Genomic DNA, 17,190 nt, shown 5'->3' with positions numbered 1-17,190 from the left:
GAAGTACTTGCAAATCATGCATCTAATAAAGGACTTGTATCCAGAATATATAAAGAACTCTTAAAATTCAATAATAACAATATACATAACCCAATTAAAAATGGACAAAGTTTGGAGAAACCTGGCAAACACCACTTTCACCAGGTGACCCAAATTAATATCACCAGTAATGAGAAAAAGATTGTGTGATGCACTGAGAAGGACACAACATCACTTCGGTGCCTTAATGTCACCATGAGGAAATATCAAAAAACCCCAAATTGAAGGGCTACACAAAATGAATTGCCTGTGCTCTTGGAAAGCATTAAGTTAAGAAAGACAAAGACTGACGAAGAACAGCTCCAGATAAAGGGACTATAAAGACATGATAACTAAATGCAACATGTGATCTTGGATTGCATCATGGACCAGAGAAAAAATCTTTTATTTTGCTATAAAGGACATCAGGGGGACAATAAGTAAAAGTTGGATTAGGTTTGTAGATTATAGTACCATATCAATCTTAATTTCTTGATTAGAAAACTGTACTGTGATTACATAAGTGAATGTCCTTGTTTTTAGGAAATACCCACTAAAGTAGTTAGAGGTAACGGAGCATTATGTTTACAACTTACCCTTAAACAGTTCAGAAAAAATAATCATATGAAAATAGAGAGAATGTAAGGCAAATGTGATAAAGGGTTAATACTGGGGAATTCTGGGTGAAACATATATGGAAATCCTTTGTACTGTGTTCTGAAGCTTTCTTATAGGTCTAAATATTTTCCAAAATAAAAAGTTAAATTTTTTTTAATTGGTTAAAGGATTTGAGTAGCTATTTCTCCAAAAAAAAAATATTTAAATGGTCAATAAGCTCATGAAAAGATGCTCCGTGTCATTAGTCATTAGGGAAATGAAAATCGAACCCATAATGAGATTCTACCTAACACCCACTAGGATGGCTATAATCAAATGGACAGACAATAACAAGTGTTGCAAGGACATGGAGAAACTGGAACTCTCATACATTGATGGGACTGTAAAATGGGAAAATAGTTTGGCAATTCCTCAAAAGGTTAAACCAGAGTTACCATAAGACCCAGTAATTTGGCTCCAAGAGAAATGGAAACATGGCTCCATAAAAACATGCACTTAAATGTTCATTGCAGCATTATTTATAATAGCCCCAAAGTGGAAACAATCTAAATGCCTTTCACTGATGAACAGATAAATTAAATGTGGACTATCCATACCATGGAATATTATTCAGCCACAGAAAGGAACAAAGTACGGGTACGTACTATAACATGAACGAACCTTGAAAACTTTATAATAAGTGGAAGAAGCCAGTCACAAAAGACCACATAATGTATGATTTTATTTAATATGAAATGTCAAGAACAGGCAAATTCATAGAAACAGAAAGCAGATTAGTGATTGCATGGACTGGAGTTGGAGGGGATTAGGTTGAGAGAAAATGGGGAGTGACTGTTAAGATACTGGGTTTCTTTGGGAGGTGATGAAAATATTCTAAAATTAGATTGTGGTGATGGTTGCAAAACTGTAAATATACTTTTGAAAAGATTAAATTGTACATTTTAAATGGCTGAATTGCATGGTATGTGAATTCTATCTCAATAAAGCCGTAAAAGTAATTTTCCATAAGTTAAAATTTCAGAAAAGGCAGAATAGGAAATAAATATTTTTCACAACAAAGACCCTTTTAAAATGATTCACCATAATTAGATTGCAAATACTTGAATCGGCTATAACTCACCTACTACACTGGTCTTCAGTGGAAAAGTAGATTTGAAAGTCATCAGAATTATCATGGACATAAAGAAAACAACACCGTTCGTCAAACTTGGATATGCTGTAAAATTTGAAAACATAAGAAGGCTTATTATATGTATGTTATTATATTAATTTTAAAATGTTGAGGAAAATCTAGTGACAGATTTTCTTCCATTTCACAAATTTGCAAGATTCATTAATGTTTTAACAAATATCCCCAAAATTTGATTTCTATTTTTCTATGAAATTTAAATAGCAGGGATATTTATCTTGCTCATGTTTGAGTTTGTATTCATCAACTGACTTTAATATGTATCAAGACTTTACTATATATTCAGTGCTAAGCATAGCATATGGACAGAAGAAAAGGGAATAAAATATGGTCTGTGTCTCATATAAACTCTATTTACAAACTCACATAAACTCTTGGTCCTCAAGAGTTTATAATTTCACACAAAAAGACAAGAAATGTATTTGTAAAATAATTTACTATGGTATCAAAGGAATTTCTAGAGTTGAAAAACATCAGGACACAGTGTTTGGAGGCACACAAGGGAAGTAGAAATAAACATGGCATCTTAGCTCAAGAAAGGCCTTTACATGTTATCTGATACACCCTTCCCAAGGTCTGGGCTCCTTGAACAGACAACATGTAGCCAGCCTGAACATATCCAGTGACAAAAAAAATCACCATACCCCATCTGCTGATGGATTTCACTGCTAGATCTAGTTCTTTACCCACACTGAGTCAAAGCCTACGCAATGGGCCCCATTTTACAACGTGGCACTATGGAAAAGGCTAGATTCTCTTCTATGATTAGCTCTTCAAACAAATGAAGCCACTTCATTTTGCACTTCCTAAGTCATCTCTTCCTGACAGCCATAGATCCTTTGACGATTCTTCATATGTTATGGATTACATGACAAATACTTAGTTGAAATAGTAATAGTACAGGGTGATTCAAAAAGAATTAAAACTAGGTTATATGTGAGTAAGTTTTGAAAACCAATCTGTAAAGAAACCATCACAGTTAGTTGGGTAGCACATGCTCTTCATGTCACATTGGTCCCAGGGTCTAATTCACCCCAGGCCCTTTGCACATCCCTGTTGATGGTTGAAATGGCAGCAAGATATATCTCAATGAGAAGGTACAAACAGATGGTTCTTGACTACATGTTCTCATAAACTTAGATACTGAGTGATACATTTTTTGAAAATGTTCAACACTTTTTGAATTACCTTATATTTTCTGAGCAGTATTATTCAAATACCCTACTCTGTTCTTAATTTATTTCCCTCCCTTTAAAGTGACACAAACATTATCCTAATTTAAACACTGACGTGTCTAGGACAGGATCATACAGCATCTGGAGGTAATAGGGGATTCATTAGTGGCCTGTGGACTCATAATTATAGAAAAGACATAGAGCTGTGGTCTAAGCCCTTAATCTGATGGAAACTATGAAAAAACTGAGACCTAGAGAAACTGAATGACTTTCCCAAGGTCAAATAGCAAAAGAGGGATTAGAACTCGTATCTACTTCAGAGACATTCTCACCCTCGGAGGGTGAGACTCAGAGAGTAGCCATACAGTTCAGGCCTAAATGGTCACCTCTCCTGACCCAAAGAGCAAGTGCCACCCCTGTCCTCGGAACACACAACCCCCTTCCTCGCTAAGAGCAATGCCTTTGGCTCCATTACTCTACTCAGGAGACTCCAGCCAAGTGTCGTTACCAAGGAACTCCCAGCTTCAGTTCTGGGGGTCCCCGAGCACTTGAACATCATTGGCTCAAAGATGAAACACTTTCTGTTTTTACAGATATGACTTCATTTTTTAAAAAGTTTGAGACAAGAGAGTTTGGTCTGTTGTATACCAAAAAAGCCAAGAAGCCCTTAATAGCAAGAAGCCAAGAAGCCCTATTCTAACAAGCCAAGAAGCCCTTAATAGCAACACATTATAAACTAGCTCAAGTGGGCAACAAAAGAGAAAACAGTCTATTTTGGATTCTGTTAAAAATGAGAACATCACATATTATAAGTGGAAACATTAAAGTAATAAAACATTATCATTATTTGCATTACAATAATGATTACATTTTCCTTTATATTCTTACCTTATTCCCCTAATGGAAGAGGCTGTAAAATTCCATTCATGGATTTGTTTCTGCAAGTATCAAAGACAGAAGTCAGTAGCTTGGTTTTTTTCCATGCAAAGAATCATTTTTGGTTTCATTCTATGGTCAATCACTTCTGCTATTTTACTTTCAATAGAAGTTTAAGGGTTAGAACAATATATTTTGCATAATTTAGAACACCAGAAAGATTTTCTAATGTATTAGAAAAATTCATTTGCATCTCTAATCCAGTTTAGAGCAAATGATCTAAATTTGAAATAGAAATAATAAGCACTCATAAGTACACAGCGAGTGTCCTTTCATCTTCTGTCAACATATCAGGGAAACTCTAAAATGAGGGTGGGAACAGCCCACCTAAGTTCAATGATCTGCAAAATTGTTTGGAGAAGTAAAAATGTGCCAAACCCTAGTCAATATTCGCCAACTTTTATTTCTTTCTCTCCCTGGGTATGTAGCTAGAATACATTTCCCAGCCTCCCTCGCAGCTAGGTGGGACCCTATGATGGCTTTCTAACCAATGGAATGGAAGCAGGAGTCATGTGTGTCACCTGCAGGCCTGGCTCATAAAAGCCTCCACAGCAGTTCTCTATATTCTCTTCCCCCACCCACTACAAGAAGGAATGGGGATGGTGCCAAACTGGATACAACATGAGGCACAGATCAACTTTTATCACGTTAAGACATTGATATTTGGGGGCTATTTGTTTTAGAAGCTAGCTTACCACGACTAATATAAACACTAACTGGTATTTCAATCTGTACAAGATGTACTTTTTAAAAATAACTGTCCCCTCCCTCCAACCACCATTCCCCGTCCTTAAACTCTGCACGAAACTAAGCCTCAGAAGGAATGTCTGAAATCCCAGTTTCAGAAGAGACATAGACTACAATGCCAATACATCACAACAATAGATAACTTTAAATAAGAAAATCCATTTGCTTAGCCTGAGGAATGTCACAAATGACCAGCTAAATCTCCCAGAGAAGTGTAAAAGCCAAATGCTGAGCATATGGCTCAGAATAGCCACGAGCAGTTGGGCGACAAGCTTCCTGCCATCCTGGAGCCATGACAACAACTGGAAGGATGGTTTCCAATGGGAGAAGATCCATTTGTACATATTGATTAAGCACCTACTATGAGCCAGTCAAAGTACCAGCACTGAGGAAATAACAGAGAACGACCAAGTCCCCCCTCATTGGGGCTTACATTTGACTGAGGAGATATGGTGAATAAATTAAATAGTAAATTAATAGCATGGTGGAGGGTGAAAAGAGCTATGAAGAAAAAGCAGAGAAGGGCATTAAGGTGAGGCAGGCATTTATGATGTTAAAGGAGCTGCTCAGGTAAGGCCTCTCTGATGACTTCTGAACACAAAAAGTAGGGAGAAAGAAGTGAGTCGTGCAGGTATCTGGGGGAACAGGACCAGGCAGAGGGAACAGCAAGTGCAAAGGCTCTGAGGCAGCAGTGTGCTTGGCATGTTTCAGGACCAGCAAGGAACGGTGTGACTGGAGTGGAGTGAGGAGGGAGTGGGAGAAGAGGTTGGAGAGCTCATGAGGGAATTCATGTAGGGCCTTGGAGGTCATCATCAGGACTTCAGCTTCTACTCTGTCTGAGATGGGAAGCCACTGAGGGTTGTGAAAGATGAAAGTGTAGAAAAATACAAAAGCCATCACATCGGACCCAACCGTGTGGAAAGACAGCATATTTTGGAGGAGAGGTGTGTTCAAAGTGACTGAAACAGGGCAGTAGTGGAGAGCAGGCATCTGCCTTTGGATTCAGGTAGAGAAATCTGAACCAGGGCAGGGTTGAGAGAGTCCTGTCCAACCCACATACCCTACAAGAGGCTGCACGTGCGTGGGGAGCACAGCCACATGAGTTTTCAAAGCATTCCCAGATGGTTGGTTGACTCTAGGGTAGCTTTTGGAAAAAACATCTCGATTTGGAAGATTTACTAGCTAAAAAGTGCCCTCCTCTCTTTCCCTTTATGTCCTAAACAATAGGCATTGGGATAACTGCTTTGTAGGTCCTATGGTATAAAAATATGGAAGTCATGCATGGGCTGGCCCTGCAGTTGGGGAGACATTTTCGAAAACTGATAAACAAGCAACAAGACATATTTTGTACATGATATAGGCCATCACATAGCCTACAGACATTCAGTGGAAGGAGTGAGAGGGTGGTCAGAGATGCCTTGGCAAAAGTTAGGACTTGGGTCACTGGAAGAAGGAATTCCAGGGAGGAAGACAGATGAGAACAAAAGCACAGATGTGAGCCCTGCAGGGCCAGCTTGGGCGAGGAAAAGGGGGCCTTCAGCTGGGCTGAGAGTGGGGGAGGAGAAGGTGAAAGGAAGGGCAGGACTACATACGGGCTTGACACTTGGTGAAAGAGTTTGGGTTTTATCTGGAAAGCCGCGCGATTCAGTAACCACTGGGGAAATTTCAACAGCATCAGTAAAAGTGTTTTTAAATTATTAAACTTTTTTATGGAAAGATAACATCTATTCAGAAAAGGGCACAATGATCATCTCAATATCTTTCCACAAAATGAATACCCACTGTAACCAGCATCTAAATCAGGGGTGTCCAAACTGCGGCCCACGGGCCAACTGTAGCCAGGGATCCATTTTTTATTGGCCCGCAGCAAATTCCAAAAATATATTTAGTTTACTTAAATAAACCAGGTGAGGCAATACGTACTTCACCTCGAGTGAGGGGCCTGGCTGTTTGTGTATTTTACTGCATATGGCCCTTGGTGAAAAACGTTGAAAAAAGTTTGGACACCCCTAGACCATGAGCAGCAGCCCAGAAGCTTCCCTCATAAGCCCCACCCCCAGTCACTCCTTTCCATGGAAGGAGATCACTATTCTGACTTCCACCACCACAGAGACTCCAGCCTGCTCTGGAATATTACATAAATGGAATTGTGCAGTCTGCTCTGTTATCTGCAAGTGGAACTGTTTATGAACTCTCTGGTCTGGAAGGCAGGACTGGACGCACTGTTGTTGCTGGTTTGCTGTCCTGCTGGCACAGAGTACTCAGTCAGGAAAGCTGGGACTGTTTTCCCCGTTCCAAGCCTTCTGTTAGGTAGTGCCCTAATCTTTTCTGAGAGGAAATATTTTACCATTTGTAAATCATGATGAAATAGATTCAAGATTGCAGCGTTCCATGTCAGTGTCACAAGCCCCCAGTAAAAATGCATTGGAAGCAGAGCCAGGCTGGGCTATGGAGAAATGGGCCAGGAAGCCGGAGGTGGGGACCGCCTCCAGGATCCCCTGGGCACTGACTCAGCAACTGCCCTCCTTCCCCCAGAATGCAGACTTTTGGGGAGGAATCTTAGGTGTCTATAACAATTCTGTGTTAAGAGCACAGACTTTTTGTGCACGTTTCTCCTATTTCTGACATAAGTATAAAAGGTACCCAAAAAAGCTTTCCCAAACCAGCAGCCCTACCTGTGCGGACAGCGTTGGTGGCTACTATGTCCTTGTGGGTGACTTTGGGGCCCATGAGAAGCTGAGGGAGAGATTCTGCATTTGCTCCTGTTCTGTGTGGCCTCCTTACATCGGTTTCCTGGCTGCAGCTTGCACCAGCTTGGGAAGACCAATTTTGCACATCTCTTCCTAACCCCACGCTCGGTGACCTGAGGTAGCTGGCTTAAAACTGGCCATCGTGGGAGAATTTACACCACAGAAATCAGCAAACATGACAAACCAGCCCTCTGATCCTGTGTCCCCTGGAGAATTGGTTAAACATTTACCAGCATAAATTCCTGAACCCTTGGCTAATAAACCAGAACTTAATCTCATCTTACAGTGATATTGTATGCCCGTGAACGTGGGTGTATGTGTATGTGTGTGTGTGATCTCTCCCACCATCCATAAACATAGCCCACTGGTGAAACAACTCTGTGTAGAGAAATGTCACCTCACTCCAGGCAAATCTGCTTGCTTTCACAATCTGCAGAATTTCAAAATTGTAAATGAAGGCAGAAGAGAGGCTTCCTCTTAAAAGAAAAAAAGGCAATTTATATTTCTCTCAGACATTTGCTCTGACAGCTATAAGCACTTGTGTAAAACATTTCATCATCCAAGGAAAACTAACATTTGCTGCTTATATAGTTCTTTTCCATTTCTTATTACGGACTATATAAAAACAAAATAAACCATTTACAACTAGTGAGATATTATAGGTACCAATGAAAATTTCCGTTAAGGGCCAGCAACCATTTATAGGATTCAAATGAAGCGGGCAAAGTTTGTAGAATTCCATGAGACCAAAACCATTTTGCTGTAAAGGTATGAAGAGTCACTTTAGTAGGATTAGTTTTTTTTTCCACAAGTACTTGTCAAAATATAAGGTGTTTTGTATCTATATCAATGGAATAGTGAGATTATAGATCAGAATTTTGAAAATTCTCTTGTATCATGGTGGCATCAATGACACAAAGAACATAAGCAAGGTTGGTCTCTAGTACAAGAATTCCAACACCGAAAACTTGGCTTCCTGAAGATGGTATCTGGAGGGGGACAAAGGGAGCATGAGCAGGGCTTTGGGGAGTGGGGTCTGCTGATGTCTCTTCCTTGAGCTGTACTGCATACCTACGTGTGTTCATCTGGTAAAAATTCATCAAATTGTACATTTATGATTGATGTGCTTTTTTGTATATATGATATACTTCAATAAAAGGTTAAAATAACCCAGAGGCAAATTTAATAGAAGATGCATGCATTCTTCAAATGAGATATATATGTATGAACAGAACGTATGTGTTTTACTATAGCTTTAATTTTTCTCTTTTGCACTCAAATATTTAACTCACACAGTGCAGAAAAAAAAGCCCACGCACATTACAGCAGCTCGTCTTCACTAATGGCTGCTGACTATTATCAATGAGAAGAAGGTTGTGTCACTGTTAAATATTAGAGAACGTTACTGGTTTAGGCTTGTGTTATGGACTAAATATTTGTGTCCCTGAAAATTCATCTGTTGGAGCCCTAACTCTCTGTGTGATCACATTTAGAGATGGGGCTTTGGGAAGTGATTATGTCACAAGGGTGGAACCATCATGATGGCATTAGTGACCTAATAAAAAGAGTTTTCTCTCTCTCTCCATCATGTGAGAACACAGCAAGAAGAACACCATCTGCCAACCAGGAACAAGGCCCTTACCAGAACCTGACCAGGCTGGTACCCTGATTTCAGACTCTCTATCCTTCAGAACCATGAGAAACAAATTCCTGTAGTTTAAGTCACCCAGCATCTCAAGCAGACTAACTTGAGATATCATTCATAACTATTTCTTTTTCTATACCTTTATTGAGGTATAATTGACATACAAAGAATTGCACATATTAATACACATAATTTGATGAGTTTGGATATATGCAAACACCTATGACATCATCACCACAATTAAGGTAATAGACATATTCATCACCAAATATCCTTATGTCCCTTGGTTTTTGTTTTTATTTGTGTGTGTGTTAAGAACACATAACATGGGACATACCCTCTTAAATTTTGGAGTGCACAATACCATATTGTTAATTACAGGCACTCTGTTGTACAGCACACGGCTATAATTTATTCATCTAGCATAACTCAGATGATACCCATTGAACAATGGGGAGTTACTGTATCATGACTATTTCTGATAAGGAATTTCTAATATGATTTTGAGTCTCTGCTTATTCTGCAATATTGCATTTTATTTTGTAAGATATCGCTTATTTTCACCTGACTAGGATAATTTGCTCACACTCTTGTTTCCAGGAAAAAATAATCCTTCTTATTATGTTATGTTAATGGCACATCTCTCCCCATACTCCGTGAAAACATATACATAGCAAACAGATCTATTTAATGCGTGTCAAAGGTGCTACATCTTTTTGTTACTACGAAATATTTTATTCAAGCAAAAAGCTGGTGAAGTACTTTAGACACACAGAGATGAAAATATAGCTATTATCACAAAACATCAGGTCTGGCCCAGCATTTCTATAATCTCTTTAAGGAGCAATTAAATTAAAATGTTTCCTGTCCTATATTGTTGGTGTGAGTATAAATTGGAAAGGTACAAAAGTAGCTATTGGATCTTAAACGTGTATAATCCTGAATCAGCAGGCCCATTTCAGGGAATCTCTGCTCCCAAAACATCTACACAGGCATGGAAGGGTATAACTGCCAGGATGTGCACCGGCATTTCTACCATTTGCTAGAGTGCAAAATTGAGACAGAAATGTGCATCGTCAGGAAAGTGATCAAATAAATTAAGGTTCATCCATACTTGGAAATGCACCACATGACAGGGGTATATCGGGAACATTACATCTAAAACATCAGGTAGATTGGTGTGTGCTATGTGAACACCTGTCCTTGTGCAAGTTGGACTGAGCAAGTTGCAAAATAATGAATATATACTGCATGATCTCACTTTAATGACAATGCTTCTCTAACATATATGTATTATATACAGTGGTACCTCGGTTTTTTTAACGTAATCCGTTCCAGAAGACTGCTCGAGTTCTGAAACGTTCAAAAACAGCCGACAGCTAGGCCTCAGGATCTTGCACTCAGTGGAAGCTGCGTGACATGTTCGACTTCCGAGGCGTGTTTGAAAACCGAAGCATTGACTTCCGGGTTTATGGCATTCATAAACGGAAATGTTTCTCAACAGAGAAGTTCAAAAACCAAGATACTACTGTATATTAATATATATAACGTATGTATGTATACACACATTATACATACGAGGTCTGACAATTAAGTTCGCAAACTTGTTGCAACGATGTTGCTAACCTTTTTTGATATCAGAGGGATTATTCATTATGAAGTTGTACCAACTGGACAAACAGTTAACCAAGTTTACTATTTGGAAGTGCTGAAAAGGCTGCGTGAAAAAGTTAGACGACCTGAACTTTGCGCCAACAATTCATGGCTCTTGCATCACGACAATGCACCAGCTCACACGGCACTGTCTGTGAGGGAGTTTTTAGCCAGTAAACAAATCACTGTATTGGAACACCCTCCCTACTCACCTGATCTGGCCCCCAATGACTTCTTTCTTTACCTGAAGATACAGGAAATATTGAAAGGAAGAGATTTTGATGACATTCAGAACATCAAGGGTAATATGACGACAGCTCTGATGGCCATTCCAGAAAAAGAGTCCCAAAATTGCTCTAAAGGGTGGACTAGGCACTGGCATGGGTGCATAGCTTCCCAAGGGGAGCACTTTGAAGGTGACCATAGTGATACTCAGCAATGAGGTAAGGAGCACTTTTTCTAGGATGAGTTTGTGAATTTAATTGTCTGACCTTGTATAATATATGAGTTTAGAAAACAGTATAGCTGGATAGCCACCAAATCAGTGGGGATGGGAATGGGGACCAGGTTTGGGGGATTTTTAGGGAATTTTCCCTTTATTCCTTACTTACTTCCTCATGGTTTAAGTTTTTTTTCAACAAGCCTATTTTCATTCATATAAATATATGCACATTCATACATACATACATATGAAGGTCGAACAATTAAGTTTGCGAACTCATCCTAGAAAAAGTGCTACATACCTCATTGCTGAATATCACTATGGGCACCTTCGAAGTACTCCCCTTGGGAAGCTACACACTGATGTCAGTGCCTAGTCCATCCTTCAAAGCAATTTTGGAACTCTTTTTCTGAAATGGCCATCAGAGGTGCCATTGGATTACCCTTGACGACGTGAATGTCATCCAAATGTCTTCCTTTCAACATTTCCTTTATCTTCTGGTAAAGAAAGAAGTCATTGGGGGCCAGATCAGGTGAGTAGGGAGGGTGTTCCAATACAGTTATTTGTTTACTGGCTAAAAACTCCCTCACAGGCAGTGCTGTGTGAGCTGGTGCATTGTCGTGATGCAAGAGCCATGAATTGTTGGTGAAAAGTTCATGTCCTCTAACGTTTTCACGCAGCCTTTTCAGCAGTTCCAAATAGTAAACTTGGTGAACTGTGTGTCCAGTTGGTACAACTTCATAATGAATAATCCCTCCGATATCAAAAAGGTTAGCAACATAGGTGCAACAAGTTCGCGAACTTAATTGTCAGACTTCACGTGTATGTATACATACCCACATGTATAATAGAAAAACCTGCTTCCTTTCTTTCATCTGTGGTTGTACTTACTCTCTTATATACGCCCATAACTCAGAAGCAAGGCACAGGTACCTGCTCTTTCAAGTACTACAACATAGACTCCTCTGCTTGAAAATCAAATTTTTGATTAAATATTACAGAATAAACAGAGAGCTGTTGGTGATTTTTTTCTTACCACTTCCGTGGGTGAGACATGCCACAGAGAAACTGTTCTCTCCTCCGCTTCATTGTTTACAGAGACATATGAGGGCTGGTAGACTTTGGTTGGTTCTATCACCAGAACCTAAAAAAAGAACAGATTTCTGTGACGCATAGGAATATGCAACATAGGTCACCCTGGCCTGTGGGAGCACCGACAGCATGTTAATGCCATTCTGGGACCTGTGGACACAGCAACCCACAACAGAAGTCCCTGCCCTCAGGAGGTCTATGCTTTGATGGGGAACAAACAGATGGGGATATGCAATGTGGTATCATAAAGCGCTCTGAAGGAAACAAGGCAGAATAAAGGTGAGGTGGAAGGGGGCACTTCTTTTGACAGGGTAGTCAAGAAAGACCTGTTTGAAGAGGTGACAGAAAAAAAGGGACGCTACAGTTTTTGAGAGAAATGAGGAAGTAAACTGATGATCACAGGCAGGTGCCAAGTCTGTAAAAAATGCAAAGGGATGAAAAGTGAGGTGACATTCCATCAGTAATGTTTTATTTTGTTGGGGTAGAGAGAAGGAGGGAGGGAGAGAGAAGGAGGGGAGGGGGTGAAGAAAACGAGGGAAAAAGATAAAGAGAGAATGAATTTCCAAAGCAAATAAAGTAACATGTTTAAGATTGCTAAACCCTGAGAGATAACCCGAATGTCTGTTCCGTTATTTTTTTGTACCTTTCAGTAGGTTTGAACTATTTTATAATTAAAAGAAGAGTTTAAAACTTATTAGCCGGGAACAAAATCGTTATCATAATCATTTCAAGTAACGTAATCTTTTATGAGCTATTTAATGAAATTCTTGAATACTACATGTTCACAACATCTCATGGTATAAATATGAAACACAATTATCTGAAGTTCAATTTCCAGGATGCTTACATATCTTATTTATGACTCCTTATAAGATGGTCATAAAATTAAAATAAAAACTCAATGAAAAGATAAAAGCAATTTTGTTTTTCAATGAAGTTTTAAAAAGTAATTAGTGGTATTAGAGGCAAACCAAAGCTCAACAGGAAACAGCTTTGAATTCCAAAATTTCACTATTAGTACTGCGTTGTTTTAGAGAAGCATTTCTCCACCTTGGCACTACTGATATTTGGAGCTAGATAATTCTGTGTTTGGGGGGTGGGGCTGTCCTGGGCATTGTGGGATATTTAGTGGCACCCCCTGGCCTCTACTCCAGGAGCTGCCAGTTGCAACAATTTCCCCACAGTTGTGACAACCGAAAATGTCTCCTGACATTGCCAAATGTCCTCTGGGGACAAAAATCACTCCTAGTTTTAGAACTACTATTTTAAAGAATATAGTATTTATTGAAAAAAAATCTGTGTATAAGTGGACCCATGAAGTGGAAGCCCGTGTTGTTCAAGGGTCAACTGCATAGCCAACTTTCTCTAGTGAGTTGACTTATCACTGGCTGATTCTGCATAAGATTGATGGATATCCTAACATTTTAAATTCCTCTAAGGTTTTCTTCCTTTCACAGTACTCAATAATTAAATGGCACCAATCCCCAGTTTCTTTTTTCTCTTAAAGAAATGTATTTAGCATATCTTACTGGAAATCTGAGTCCATTAGTAACTTCGTTTGTTGCCTCAAAAATTATATCTAACCAGAAGTTAAGCCGTTCTTGCCTGGGTGAACGTTCGATAATAGGTTTCTTGAAGCGTTGAATTAGTAACAAATTCTGAACTAATGATCGCAGGTACCTGGAAAAATCACAAGCACCAATAAATTAGATTCCCAAAGAAATTAAATTAAATTCTATTTCTTTAAAAGAAGCTTCCTGAAAGCTTTATTTACTTAATTGCATATTGTGTAGTGAGTGCTTAATCATTTGGCAGCCACATACTTAATTAAAAGAAACCCAAAGAGTGGACAAAATAAGTTTGTCCAAATTCATACAACATAGCTTTTTACCAACATTGGTCTAAACCTCAGTTTTGGTACACAGTGTTCAAAGCACAGAGACTGGCAAGCATTTGCTAACTGTCTTAAATAACAAGAGCAAGTCGTTTAAAGTTCAAAGCAATTGCAAAATGACAAAATTTCAAACTTGTCTTTTTCTTTTTTAATTCAACTTTTTTGGAGGCAATTGTAGATTTACATATAGTTGTAAAAAACCAATAGAGATCCATGTATGTTTGGCCCACTTTACCCCAACGGTAACATCTCCCCAAATCCTTGAATAATGTCACAACCAGGATATTGACATTGATACAGCCAAGATAGAAAACATTTCCATTGCCACAAGGATCCCTCCTGTTTCCCTTCTAAAGCCACACCTACTTCCTTTTCATCCCCATCTCTTCCTTGACTCTTGGCAATCATTAATATGAAACGTATTGTCTTCTCTTTTTGACAAAACTAGATCTGGCCAGGTAGAGTTTGATATTATGAGATGTTGAATCTGACCACACCTTTAGTGTCTTCAGGCAAATCAAACGTTTTGAAACATAGTTGCCAGGCAGTGGTGGTGACATTTCCTCTGGTACTGAATGGGGATGGTACAGCTGAAAGCATCAGAGTATTATTTTGCCCTTTGAGGATAAAGTTTTTACCTATCCTGGGAAGACAGGATAGGTAAACTCTGACTTGCTTAGGTGCTGTGTAGTAAAGGATTAAGTCAGCAGGCCTGGGTTGTCCAAACTCTACACATTCCAAAGAAATGTCTACCCTTGACTGACTGGCTTCTGGGAGATCACCTTTAAGCCCTCCAGATATCTTGCCTGATAAGAGTGTCTTTGTTTACCTGGGGCCTTGGGCTGTGCCAGATCATATATGTTAACACTATGATTCATGTAGGGGCCTTGGGCCGGGCAGTATAAATGTAATTTACAGAGAGGCTGGGAACTCTGTGATCACGGTCAGCTACGTGGGTGCTCCATGCCTACATGACTGATCCCCAATAAAAACCCTGGCCACCAAGGTTTGGTGAGCTTACCTGACTGGCAATAATTTGTCCATGATGTTACACATCATTGCTGAGAGAATCAAGCCCTGTCCATATGACTCCACCAGGAGAGCACAACTGGAAGCTTGTGCCTGGTCTCCCCTGGACTCTGCCCTGTATGCCTTTTGCCTTTGCTGATTTTAATCTGTATACGTGTACTGTAATAAGCCCTTACCACAAGTATAACAACATTTCTGAGTTCTGTGAGTCCTAGCAAATCATGAATCTGGGGGTGGTCCTGGACCCAAAACAATATCTATCAACACTATAAGTCAGCCCAGGTGCTTATACAATGGGAAGGTATTCAAACCTTGAGTCTACTCTCCATGGAGTCAGCTAAAATCAGGATTCTGGAGACAGCAGCCACTCTGGGAAGGCTGGAGGCTTAGCCTGCCTCTGTGTTCTCAGCCTCAGAAAAGTTTCCAGAGGTTGATATGGTTTGGGGACCAAATTTAAGTCTTTCAGACTGGGAAGAAATGGAGTCACAGTAGATATGACTGAAGAGAATCCTACACCTGGGAGTCCAGATTGGCCCATTGGGCAGGGAAATAAGAGGGGGCAGACGAATATGCATTGTTAAAGCAAAACATTTTACATAATGCAAGCAATCCAAATGCACTTTTGACAAAGCAGAAAACAGAGATAAGGAAAAGAAAATATTGAAAACTTATAAGGCTATCACCCTGAGATAACCACTATCAATATTTTGGAGAAAATCCTTCATTCATCATTTATTCATTACACAGTTATCTACTGCGTATCTATTATGAGACTATAACAATCAATAAGATAATCAACATTCTAATGGAGCTTAATGGAAGTCAGACATCGCTAGGCGGCCAGACTTTGCTCTGAGTCACAAACCAAACACATATTTTTATTTAAAATGAGTCCATACAGAACAGTGGTTCTCAAAGTGTGGTGCGTAGGCCAGTAGCATCAGCTTGTAATTTGTAAATGCAAATTCTCATGCCCCACCCTAGACCTTTTGAACGAGAAATCCTAAGGGTGGGCCCGGCAATCTGTGTTTTAATCAATGCAGGTGATTCTGATACATGCCAAAGTTTGAGAGCCACTGGTACAGAAAAGTATACCCTACCGCTGGCTTTTCTTATTCTATGATAAACCATAAACACATTTCCACATTTCCAAGTATTGTTTCTGGCACATTTTTAATGGTTGTATAATGGGCTAACCTAGGGCCACTGGTGTGCCACATTTTCTTGACCATATTATCTATTACTGGTTTTTTTAGTTCCAGTCTTCATTTGTGATAAACATCATTTTCTTGCTGTGCTTTTAAGCTCTACTATCTGCTTGTCACAAATGCACAATACATACTAGTACCAAAGAATGTTTTACTCTTCAGGACCTAGATGACCTGAAGAAATTAATAGGACTGAGAGTTTCGTCTTGGAGACATAGCATGTAGGAATATATTTTGTGTGCGTGCGTGTCTGTCTGTCTTTCCCTCCCTCCCTTCACATAAAAGCAAGGGATCCCTCAGAGCTGTTCCTTCTGCCCTAACTTTGCTTTAATGAAGAAGTCAGAGGAGAAACATGGCAGTTCTTACTGTGTTTTTTTTGCATTTACACCATTTCTCCGTAACAGAAACATTTCCGCACAAGATCAGAGGTGGAGATGGGTGATAACAGCGCTGAGACAACTCACCAGACTGGAGGTTTCAGTTTGAACAACCTCTCTGCTGCCTGCACGGCCTTCCCGACATCATTGGCCAACATACTGACGTTGAAGAATTGACCCACATCCCAGTAATTGTTCATTTTCTCCAAGCTCCCTTTTCTTCCTAACAAACTGTTCAGCCGGACACCTTAAGAATTGGAATTTTAGATAAGGTTATAAAAAAAAATCTTTCCAGTTTCTATCATATTATGCAAACCTTTAGCTAGAAGAAAAAGTGGGCATTTTATTTTGGCGACTATCTCAGGTGTGCCATCAGAGAGTAACTGTTCCTTTTAAAATATAACGCGAGTTATTTGA

The 17,190-nt window shown here is 39.5% G+C and overlaps 1 protein-coding gene across 1 annotated transcript in view; it reads right to left on the bottom strand.

Annotated features, from left to right (window-relative positions):
• Positions 1 to 17,190, bottom strand: part of MAP3K15 (mitogen-activated protein kinase kinase kinase 15) — a gene marked incomplete at both ends in the record, with an annotated part of 116,552 nt that overhangs the window by 28,603 nt on the left and 70,759 nt on the right. Inside the window, 5 exons of the mRNA XM_081043113.1 lie at positions 1,757 to 1,852; positions 3,889 to 3,938; positions 12,210 to 12,317; positions 13,795 to 13,945; positions 16,861 to 17,020. Of these exons, the coding sequence (XP_080899239.1) occupies positions 1,757 to 1,852; positions 3,889 to 3,938; positions 12,210 to 12,317; positions 13,795 to 13,945; positions 16,861 to 17,020 (565 nt within the window). The remainder of the gene's footprint in view (positions 1 to 1,756; positions 1,853 to 3,888; positions 3,939 to 12,209; positions 12,318 to 13,794; positions 13,946 to 16,860; positions 17,021 to 17,190) is intronic.

Source organism: Rhinolophus hipposideros, assembly GCF_964194185.1.
Source record: "Rhinolophus hipposideros genome assembly, chromosome: X".
NCBI lineage: Eukaryota > Metazoa > Chordata > Mammalia > Chiroptera > Rhinolophidae > Rhinolophus > Rhinolophus hipposideros.
This window is presented reverse-complemented; position numbering and strand designations above follow the sequence as displayed.